Genomic DNA, 12,136 nt, shown 5'->3' with positions numbered 1-12,136 from the left:
TTCCTTAATATGGCTGGGTTTTGGAGGAAATTTTCTAAGGCAGAATATATCTTGAACTTTGTCCTCTTCCCTCTGTGCATAGTTTGTTATTTCCAGAGCCTAAGGATAGTGAAAATAACTCTTGACTTCTCAACCAGCACGAAATCAGGTTGCCACTTTAGAACATTGCACTAAATTGTGGTTAAAAGTTCATTTTTTCCTTGGTGATAAATCTGTGCTGATCTGTAGATGGCTTTTAATATGTAAGGGGTCTAAATAAACATTACTTTTCTACAATAAGAGACATTTCTCCTTTACTTCTTCCAAAGCCACCTAAATTCTTTGGCTTAAGCTAAAGCAGAGGCTGACAGTTTCAATAAAGAGGTAGCTAGATACAGATTTTTCCTTTTTGAGAGACTTTTCTTCAAAGACCTGAAGTTTTGTAGAGCAGAAAAACTAGCAGCCAGGGCTCTAAAGTCTAATTCTTATCCAAATTTGATCACTACTTTTTCAACATTCCAAAAAGGAAAAATTAAACCTTTCTTAGAAAAGAGTCTCTAAGAAATGCAAGGAGATAAAACAACAGGAAAACTTTGGAGATAGTGAAAAACAACATAAGAACTCTTGATAAGTAAATCAAAGACTAATATATCTCTTACATTCTAAGGCTGCAGGTCTTCACGAATAATTATTTCCCATTTATCTTCTCTGTAATGTTTGGTGCTGGGATACAAAGATTAAAAAGAGAAGTTTTCCCTTAAAGTACTCATCATTATCTTAAGATGGCATCAAGAAATAAACTTATTAAATTTGTCTGCCTGAGCTTCTAGACAGAATAGAAAAATCTAGAGTTTTTGTGTCATCAGAGAATAGAAGTGGTGGTACACGGCGAAAACTGACCACAAGAGAGGGTTCCTCCTGTGACAGAAGATGGGTTTTAATTCTTGTTATGACCTGTTAAACAATAGAAGGGGTGGGAAGAGGTGGCAGAGTCCCCACAACCTCCCAGATTGTCCTCTCCAAGCCTCCGGCTTACCTCAATGTTTGTTTCCTGAGCAGGGTCAAGGTCCTGGTGTGACTCCAGCTTTTCGATTTGGCCTTCCAAGGATACCACCTCATTTAATAAGCTGCAAACAGACCAAGAGATGGGCTAAGTCCATGGATTAAGAAAAATCACTTAGTGGACAATCTTTTTTGATATTTTTTAAAAAGATAATTTTGAATCTTTCACAAGTGAAATTCTATTCCTATGTAAGAGAACTCTTGGACAGTGATTGTGTTGGAATGGGAAGACATAAATGCAGTTCAAAAAAGTAAAACACACTCTAAATAATTTAGATAATAGTAAAGAAATGTAAGACCCAACTGGATACAGGAGCAAAAGATTTAAATGATTAAAATTAAAGCTTAGTTAAAGTTCTAGGGTTGGGGGAGGGGGGGGAAACAAAAAAACAACGGAAAATCTTAGAGAACTAGGACTAAGCAGAGAGACCTTAAACTTGACACCAAAAGCATTACTGATAATGAAGGAACATTGATAAACTGGACCTCATTAAAATTGAAAACTTTTGCTTTGCTAAAGACTGTTAAATAGATTTGCATGTCCCATGTCTGGCAAAGGTCTTACATCTAGGAAATATAAAAACCTCTCAAAACTCAACATTAAAAAATGAACTTTCCAATTAGAAAATGAAAAAAAAAAAAGACATGTAGAGACATTTCACTAGGGAGATATATAGACGGCAAATAAACATGCGAAATAAACACATCATCACCATTAGCCACTAGAGATTTGCAAATTAAAACTGCAATGAGATAACACTATACATTATCAGATGTCTAAAATAGTGATAATGCTAAATGCTAGTGTGGATGAGGATGTGGAGAAATTGGATCACTCATACATTGGTGATGAGAATGTAAAAGGGTACAACCACTCTGGAAAATAGTTTGGCAGTTTCTGTCAAAACTAAAAACAGACTTAGCACATGAGCTGGTTATTTCACTCTTGGACAATTGAAAAATGAAGACTTATTTTCACATATGATTATTCAAAGTAGCTTTTTTCCACAGTAGCCCCAAACTGGGTAAATGGTTAACCAAACTATATACAAATATAGATGCATACCATGGACTACTACTCAGCAATGAAAAGGAATATTGATACATGCAACAGTTTGAATGAACCTCAAGGAAATTATGCCGAGTGAAAAAGCCAATCTCAAAAGAATATATATCGTATGATTCAATTTATGTAATATTCATGAAATGACATAATTATAGACGTGTGGAACAGATTTGTTGTTGCCAAAGGTTAGGGAAAGGTGGGAGAGAATGGGTATGGCTATAAAGGAGTAACTAAAAGGAGTTAAAAATCTCACCACAATGAAATCTCCAGACACTATGACCTCACTGGTGAATTCAACCAAACATTTAAGGAAGAAATTATGACAATTTTACACAAACTCATCCAGAAAATAAAACAAGTAGGAAAACATCTCAATTTTTTCTATGAAGTAAGTATTATTATGATACTAACCCTAGACATTACAATATAAAAAAAGTGGACCAATATCTCTCATTAACAAACATGTAAAAATTCCATTGTAGTAAAGTGAATCCTACAACATATAAAAAGGATAATATAATATAAGCAAGTAGGGTTTATTCTGGGAATTTAAGACTGGTTCAGCATTCAAAAATTAGTCATTATAATTTTCCATGTTAAGACTGTAAACAGTGAAAGCTATTTTTAAAAATTTGGTATCATTCTGATTTTAAAAACATCTCAGTAAAGTAGGAATATAAGAAAATTTCTCAATCCAAAGAATGACATAAAAAAAAAAAAAAGCCCAGCTAACATCACATTTAATGCTTTCCCTGTCGGATCGAGAACACGGTAAGCATGTCCTCTATCTGCTGTCACCCTATGTATTCAACATTGTACTAGAGACTCTGGCCAATACAATTAGGCAACAAAAAGAAGTAAAAGGCATACAGATTGGAAAGGAAGATATAAACCAGTCTCTACTTGCAGATGACATGATTATCCATGTGGAAAAAAACAAATAACCTGTAAAAACTACTGGAGTTAATAAATGAGTTTAATAAGGTCACAAGACACAAGGTCAATATACAAAAATCAGTTGTATTTCTATATAGAAATTGAAAAATTTTAAGTATAATTTATAGTAGCATTTAAAACATGAAATACATAGGCACAAATCTAACAAAGTATAAAATACCTGTATAGTAAACACTATACAAAACGGATGGAAGGAATCAAAGACTTAAATAAATAGATATACTGTATTCATTCACTAGAAGAATCAATGTTGCTAAAATGCTCATTCTTCCCAGATTTACCTGTAGATTAATGGTAGTTCTAATCACAGAATTGACAAGCTGATTCTAAAATATAGCAAAAAGCAAAAAGAAGAATAGCCAAAAACCTATATGTGAATGTTTACAGTGTCTTTATTCATAGTTGCCAAAAAATCTAAATATACTTCAATTAGTGGATGGATAAACTGTGGTATATTTATACAATAGAATACTATTCAGCAACAAAAAGAAACAAACTACTGATCATGGAACAACGTGGGGGAATCTCAGATGCATTAGGCTAAGTGAAAGAAGAAAGATTCAAAAGGTTATCTACTGCGTGATTTTATTTATGTGACAACTGGAAAAGGGCTAGAAATCAGTGGTTACCAGCAGCTTAGCCAGGAAGAGTGGTTAACTATAAAAGGGTATAAGGGGTTTGCAGAGTGATAAAAATGTTCTATATCTTCACTGTGGTGTCTATACAACTGTATGCATTTTTCAAAACTTACAGAAACCTTACAATAAAAAACATTACTATATGTAACAAATGTTAGAGAGGATGCAGAGAAAAAGGAACCCTCATACGCTGCCGGTAGGATTGCAAATTGGTACAGCCACTATGGAAAACAGTATGGAGGTTCTTCAAAATACTAAGAATTGATCTACCATATGATACAGCAATCCCTCTTCTAAAGGAATTAAAATCAGCATCTTGAAGAGGTATCTGCATACCCATGTTCACTGTAGCATTATTCACAATATCTAAAACATGAACGCAACCTAAATATCCATCAACAGATGAATTAATAGAAAAAATGTGGTATATACACACAATGGAATATTATGCAGCCTTTAAGAAGAAGGAAATCATGCTAGGTGAAATAAGCAAAACACAGAAGGACAAATACTACATGATATGACTTATATGATGAAACAAAAATAATCAGGCTCATAGGAGCAGAGAACAAAATGGTGGTTGCCAGGGTCTGGGAAAAGGAAGAAATGGGGAGGCATTAAAAAAAAGCACAAGTGATAAAAGAAAAAATTCCCTTTAATCATCGGTAGATGGTTAAAGGGGGTAGGGGGAGGGTAAAGTGGGTAAAAGGGATCAAATATAAGGTAGTTGAAGGAAACTGGACTTTGGGCAGTAAAAACACAATAGAATATACAGATATCAAGTTATAATATACTCCTGAAAATTATATAATTGTATTAACCAATGTTACCCCAATAAACTTAATTTAAAAATAAATAATTAATTAAATAAATAAAAAGTTAAAAAAACATTACTATATGTAAATTATGCTTTAATTTTAAAAATGGAAAATAAATTTAATATATAGGTTTTGAACAAAAACAGACTCTTTTAAAAAACAAATATTATTAGTGCTTTGGATGAAAAAAAGAGCCATTTTGAATAGGATGGTCAGAAGAAGGCTGTTGTGAAGACACGTTTAACAGAAAGACATGGAATTGTTTAACTGAATGTGAAGGAGATATTTTACTAAAAGGTGAGAAAACATCTAGAAGAAGGGTAGCCCTGAGTTTGGGAGGTGATCGGATGGTTCAGAAGGCCAGGGGAAATTATTTCTGAGAACAGCTTGCATTTATTGTTTATTGTATATCAGACACTGTATTTATATTTTTACCTACAGTATTTTATTTAATCCCCACAAGAAACCAATGAGGTGGCTGTCATTAGTGCCTTTTTTACAGAAAATGAAAGTCAAGGCTTAGAAAAGGTTGATAAACTTATCCAAGAAATGTCAATGTCAGGATTCAAATTTGGGTCCCTCTGACTCCAAAGCCCATTCTTGTTATACCAGTGACTAGATAAATAACAATTAATTTTATCTTTTCTGTTTTATAACTTTCCACTTAAATTCAGATATGCATTAAACAAACATATTTTAATATTTTTTCATGTCGTACTGGGTAAAACTCAAGGATCATTGGGGAACTTAAACCCAGAGTTTCCTAAATTTCTGAAGCTATGAAATTTTCATTATTTTCTGACCAACCTCAACACCCTACAATTACCTCTTCACTGTGGTTTCTGTTATGTTTATTTTTTGTATAATATTGTTAATTTTCTCCATCCAGCCTATGTGATCAGCTCCGAGTTCTTCCACTTGTAGACCCATCTGTGTATTCCAGTGGTTTAGCTGGAAGAACATGTTCTCCTGACTCCTGCAGAAATATTATGATGATCAGTTTTTATGTATACAATTGGGAATGCCACACATGGCCCTAAACCCTCTCCCTCTGAATAGCAAGTTGGTCTTTTTATTCATTTTCTGTCATCAAAATAGGCCAGATAGGCAGTTAGGCCTCAGAAAGAAGTTTGGGAGTTTATTCGATATCCATTTTAACAGATCTTTATAAGGCTGGAGGAAATAAAGCATATTTTACATTTAGTAAATATATATGTATTTTTTTAGATTTCTCTGTATGGAGTGAATGATAAGTATTGATTTCAGGACAGTGGTTGGATCTTAGGTGGGAAGGAGAGGTATGAAATAAGGAAAAGGACTACAAGCGCTTAACAATATATTTTTAATGATAATTATAGTACTTTATCTATCTAGAAAATTATCTGAGAATGACAAGATGTGTATTAATTCCAGGCTTCAAAGAAAAGTTTTCAAAGAGCACCCCATGGCTCTGCCTGTATCCCTAGAATGTCCTTATTCTGTATTCTTGCTGTAATGTCGTTACTTGTGCACATGAGTGCTTCATGGTTCGATTCATGTATGGATTTTAAATCTTTCAGGCTTGCTCTAAGTCCTCTGTGAAATTTTATTTCCCCCTCCACAAAACATTATTACGTGTTCCCTCTTGCATGTATCAAGGCTTACAGTTCAGTGATGTTCTCCTCTGAAAACTCCAAAGAGGTGGACACTTGAGGATCCTCATGTTGAACTGTTTCTTCCTCATCCTGTTCACTCTTCAGGTCCTGGTTATGCTCAGCCTCCAGCTCCAACATATTCTGATAAAGATGAAAGAAGCAAAACAGAACAAAAGTGTTATCACAAGTGGCTGGGGTCCTTCTGGCCTACCCATTCCCTCTTCTCTGGGGGCAAGCACATAGACCTCTCTGAAGCCTTCTAATGCATTTGTAAGATAAGCAGACCTGGCCTCCTGCTCCATTGACAGAGGAAGGCTGGGACAGGGACATGTAGAACATTCATGTCCACAGACAGAGCTCTTTGAAGTGTTGATGAGTATTAAAACTCCATTCGTCCATGGACTCCAGCACTCCACCCAAATAAGATGACCGGTCTCTTCAAAAAAGTCAGTGTCAAAGAAAAGAAAGAGGGAGTGGGACTATTCTGTATTAAAAGAGAAATAAAATAACCAAAATATATTTCATAGATCTTGTTTGGATGCTGGTTTTAAAAAAAATATAGCCACAAAAGACATTTGTGGGACAATTGAGAGAATATTTTGAGAATTGAGAATATTAGAATATATTATGAAATTATTGCTAATTTTCCTAATGTGATAATGATATTTTGGTTATTAGAAGAAAGTCTTTATTTTTAGAGATGCCGTCTGAAATAAACAGGGATGAAGTATCTGTTGTCTTTGACCTACTTTTAAGAGGTTCAGAAAATTCCATTTACATATATAAAGATAAAACAAATGTGACAAATGGCAACAATTTTAAAGTATAAGTGTGAGAATGTGAATAATCATCATACAATTCTTTTAAGTTTTCTTTTTATTTGAATTTTTTCATAATAAAGAGTTCTGGGGGAAATCCTACTCTCAGTTTGACCCACAAAATTTATTTCTTTCTTTATCCTTTGCCTTGTTATAGAGAAACATTCAAGGCATTTTCTGGTATTTCAAGTCTGTGCATGCACACAATTGACAAGGATTTATCTTCGAACATTTCTCTTCTTTAGTAACTACACTCTGAAATATTTCCTCTGCCCTTTGAAGAAGTTCAGTCTGAAATTCTTATGTTTCAACAAAACTATTTTTAAACTGGAAGGAGAAAAAGTTGGAGGGGGGAGAACAAATCAATCTTTTATTAAAATATCTGCATAAATTCTGGCCAAGTCAATACAAATGACTAACATCCACATAACACTTAACAAATTTCTTTCATATGCATTCTTTCTGTTACTTCTCATGATAACCTCGAGGTGGACAAAGGTAATTATTGAAATCCCCTTGGCCATTCACATTTAGTGATCTTCCCAAGGTTGTATGGCATAGTGGTCACCTTAAAAAGATACGTCCATATCCTAATATTAAGACCCCGTGAATGTGACCTTATTTGGAAAAAGTCTTTGCAGATGTAATTAATTTAAGGATGTTAAGATGAGATTATCTTGGAAATCCTGAGTGGGCCATAAATTTAATGACAAGTGTCCCAGTGAGAGACAGAAAAGAAAATGCAAACACAGAGGTCGTATGAAAATAGAGGCAGCCACAAGCCAAGGAATGCCTGGAGCCACCGCCAAAAGCTAGAAGAGGCAAGAAAGGATTCTTCCCTAGAGCCTTCGGAGGGAGCGTGACTCTGCTGAGCACTTGATTTCAGAATTCTGGCCTCCAGCACAATGAGAGAATGTGTTTTTGTTGTTTTAAGTCACCACCTTTGTGGCAAGTTTTTACAGCAACTACAAGGAACCAATACACATGGCTAGAAAGTGTATGGACCAGAACTTGAACTAGTTTTTCTGATTCCAAGGCCATGACTTTTTTCACTATATCCAGGATTCAGACTAAGAAATATCTAGTCCATACCACTGCCACTTCCACAACCCATCGGCACCTCACCAGTGATGTAGGGATAATTATCACATACATAGATGGAGAAACTAAGGCTAGATGTTCCAAGTATCATATGACTCCACTGTATCTTAACTATCTCTTTGTGAAAATAAAAAGCATTCACGGTTTCAATTTCTTCCCACCAAATCTTTTGCTAAGATATTCAAAAGCAACAGAAGCACTGTGGTGTGAAAAAAGAACACTACATTGGGAATTGGAGAACCTGAATTCTAAGCCTTGTTCTACTGCTATGGATGTTGAACCAACTAACTACTCTAACATTCAGTTTCCTGCTCTGGAATAAGAAAATTGGACCAGATCACCTCTGAGGTTCTATGTCCAGTTTTCTATGATGACATTTCTTATCTTCATCAACCAATTCATTGTCATGGTTAATATACCACAAAAGAGTTGAAAAGCACAATAGAAATAAGCGATTTTTTTAAATCTGCAGGATTGAACACATAGTTATGTGTGTATGTTTTTAATAACAAACTGAACATGTGCTTGCATGAAATACACAGCCTGAGGGCATTACTTTCCATTTATGTGCAGCTCTTTGAAGGGCTTATATTTCTTTTTTGGATGTTTCATAGGCACCTCAGATTCAGCAAACAAAAAACTGAACACATCATATTTTCCCTCTACTTTGTCCAGGTTCACCATCTTGCATAATCGACTCCTTATCTATCCAGATGCCTCTGCCAGAACCCTGGAATTGGTTCTTGAGTTTTCATGGGAGACATTCTTTTCTCTCTTCATTACCCATGTCATATCCACTGTGTCCAAGCCCAAGAATACCTATCTTTTAAATCTATGTCTTTTCCCTCTGTTCTTCGTGGCATCCCTGCTGCCAGTCCTCATCAATTCTTGAATCCTATCCTCATCTGGCTTCCAGTCTGCATCCCGCTCTATCTCCACTTCCTTAGTGTCCGGCCTACCTGCTTGCCCTTCACGCCTTTTCTTTTACCCTTCCTCTCTCAGAACAGTTTCTCTCTGGCCCCTTTGTCTTTGCGTGTGCTGTCTCATCTTTCTAAAATGATTTGCTCCCATTCAGTTTATCCTTCAAAACTCAGTCGTCATATTCCCAGTCATCCATCTCCCTGTGCAGCCCCTGCCACGACTGTGTAGCACATCTGCTACTCCAAGCATGAATTTATCAGACATAGCCATTTCCTTGTCTGAGTCCCTCCAAGTGTGAGAGCTCACTGAAGTGAAAGGATTTGATATATATGTATCCTCAGCACTTGACAGTGCCTAGCACATAGTCGATGCAAAATAAGTGGTTTTAGAATAAATAGACTTCAGCAGTAAGCAAATACATTCTGCTCGTGAGAGATGCAAATAAAAGCAGAAAATAGGAAAGTATGTTCACTCACCTGACACTTGAAATCAACACTGTATAGAGCAGTGCCAGGGATCAGAAAATGTGAAAGCAGAGCAAAATATTCATTTGTAAATATTTTGGGGGACTCGGATGATTAGATATGGCATCTTTGGCAGTTTGGCTAATGACTATTTTGTTAATTAAACCGACAATTAAAATTTTTTAACTTCTATTAACTTTCTCCGTTTTCTGAATTTGTCCTTTAAATCTTATATTCTTCCCTTATAAAAAGACAAATGTAAGATTCTGAAAAGTAGAGACCTTCTGATTTGCTTCCAGAGAATAAGAAAAATGTTTCTTCCTTAAGAAGTCATATATTTGTCATTTTATCAGCAGAGAGCCTAATTTATTAATACTCATTTGTTAATTATGTAACTGCATGTGATTTATTTTTATGTAATTACAGAATTTTCCTTAGAAATAAATTAATATAAAGAAATACAATCATAAAAACTTTTTAAACCTTTTGTTAAACCTTGTGCCCTGATTTGAAGTTTGTAAGAAATAATCTATATGCCTTATACCCTGAGACTATGGGCTACTTGAGAAACTCTTACAGAATGAATAATTTTATTCTCTAATTAGACTTATTCTGTCCCGAGTCAACAAGTGATGGTGTCACAGTTCACTGACTAACAGGATTCATTCAGCAGGGCACACTGATGGTGAATGCAGGGAAGGTGTCATGGCAGAGTAGGTCCAATGATAGCAGCATTTTCCTGGAGTCCAGGGACAAGCCACCCACAAAGAATCAGATGATACTATTTGCAAAGTAATACCTTTGATTCACATGTTCCCTGAGATCATAGCCCCCCCATACATCAGTTTCTTTATTTTTCTTTTCTCATTCTCAGACTTTCTGAAAACTTAATCCTAAGACTCCCCTTCTAATTCAGTTTCTATTATTCTTTTTTTTTTTTTCCATAAAAGGTATCTGTCTGGCTGTCTATCTCTCCTTTCACTTTTTGTTTGTCTCATTATTATCTATTCTCCAGACCTCTACCTCCATTCTTTCACGCCTTCTATTTCTTTGGGGTGTTGTTGTTGTTGTTGTTGTTGTTGTTGTTGTTGTTGTTTACCTACTGTAGAGTCCTTGAAGGTAAAGTCCAGCTTAGAATATTCTTTGGGAACCTTTCCTTCTGTGGGTTTGCTGAGTTAGCCATCCTCAATTTCAAAATATATTCAAAAGAGAAGTAGACAGATGGATCCTAAGCTTCCTTTGGGGCCTGGGAGCAAGAAAGTCCCACTCCATCCTTTCCTTATGTTTTTCTGACTGGTTGAAACCACCTTCCTCTGTAGCCAATAGCCTGGGGAATCTATGGAGAGATTGGCTCATCAATAATAAAAGGGATCTTGGCCATGCCTTTGCTTTGATCTAAATGGTAGTGAAAGCATAAACTCTTTCCAGGACAAGCTCAGGCTTTGTCTTAACTTTCTTCATTCCACATCAGCTGGGTGACTGAACTTCAAAGACTGAGAGAGGTTCAGACTGAATAAGGAGTAAATAGATCTTTCTGACTCATTCTATTGGAAGACAATCTGTGAGCAGAGGGCAATTTTACATACAGCAATTTGCTCTAAGGTGGAAAATGTCACAAATCTCAAGGACAAAAGTAACAAGTGCTGCACAGATTTTTGCATGGGAAGGTTACTAAGTCTCTTTTGTTATGACAGCAGCCCTTGGGGGAGGCAATGCCTCTTCTGGTTTCAAGCTGTGAACATCCTGCACCTATTTGTTATAAGGAAATCCTCACAGAATTCCTTACTGCTTTGAGATATGAAAAATGAAGTTCCTTTCTTCCCCCACTGTGACATTTAAATTTCTCCCTTACCCATTTTTTAGTCTCCACCTCTTGAAGGTAGTCAGTTTGAGAGTTTTCAGAGAAGAGGCCTTCCTCAACATCTGATTTGTCCGAGAAGTGGTCCATTTTGTTAAATTCCCTTAGCAAACTGTAAGGCACACAATCAGAACAGATATTGTGATTATGTCTTCGGTCTACAGTTTAGGTCTGCCCTAAACATTTCTAGAGGTAGAACACTGGGATCCTTCCGGGACCCAAAAAGCACCCACTATCCTTGCTCTGATTTCTTTCTGTGTGAGCGATGTCTAGCACAGTTTATTGTACAAGATAGGAATAGAGAGGCTGGATAAATATCTGTTGACTGAATCAATACACAATTTACCAGTGAGATTCCAAATTGCAAAGCTATTGCAGCTGTGCAGCTGTGTGTGTACACATGCACAAATGTGTATAATAATCAATTCTTTTTAAAAAGTAGAATTAAAAAGTGTCATATGGTTCAAAAGACTGTGCAGAAACGAGTAAGTCTATGATATCATCTTGATCTCAAGCCCCTAGATGTCCTTCCCCAATGTTTACTAGCTTCTTGATTCTTCTACAGAGATTTTATATATAAATAAGCATCTAAGTTTATGTAAATACATATGCCTTTTTAAATATAAACGAAAGGATATTATACATAATATTCTGTACCACATATTTTTTTTAACAGCCTATCTTGGAGTCCATTTCATATTAGTACATACAAAGTCACCTCATTTTAAAAATGGTTATATGGTATTCTATCATGTGTCTCTCTAATAATTTGCTAATCGGTATTTATTAATGGATACGTAGATTGTTTCCAATCAATTGC

General features: G+C 35.5%; 1 protein-coding gene across 1 annotated transcript in view; it reads right to left on the bottom strand.

Annotated features, from left to right (window-relative positions):
- The window catches only part of SMCO2 (single-pass membrane protein with coiled-coil domains 2), a 20,071-nt gene extending 8,665 nt beyond the window's left edge, over positions 1-11,406 (bottom strand). The window contains exons 1-4 of the mRNA XM_006912707.1: positions 11,311-11,406; positions 6,165-6,295; positions 5,347-5,496; positions 1,016-1,106 (exon numbers count right to left, since the gene is read on the bottom strand). Of these exons, the coding sequence (XP_006912769.1) occupies positions 1,016-1,106; positions 5,347-5,496; positions 6,165-6,295; positions 11,311-11,406 (468 nt within the window). The remainder of the gene's footprint in view (positions 1-1,015; positions 1,107-5,346; positions 5,497-6,164; positions 6,296-11,310) is intronic.
- Positions 11,407-12,136: the final 730 nt, after the last annotated feature.

Source organism: Pteropus alecto, unplaced genomic scaffold (assembly GCF_000325575.1).
Source record: "Pteropus alecto unplaced genomic scaffold, ASM32557v1 scaffold103, whole genome shotgun sequence".
Lineage (NCBI taxonomy): Eukaryota > Metazoa > Chordata > Mammalia > Chiroptera > Pteropodidae > Pteropus > Pteropus alecto.
The sequence above is the reverse complement of the archived record's forward strand: the minus strand, read 5'-3'. Positions and strand labels throughout refer to the sequence as shown.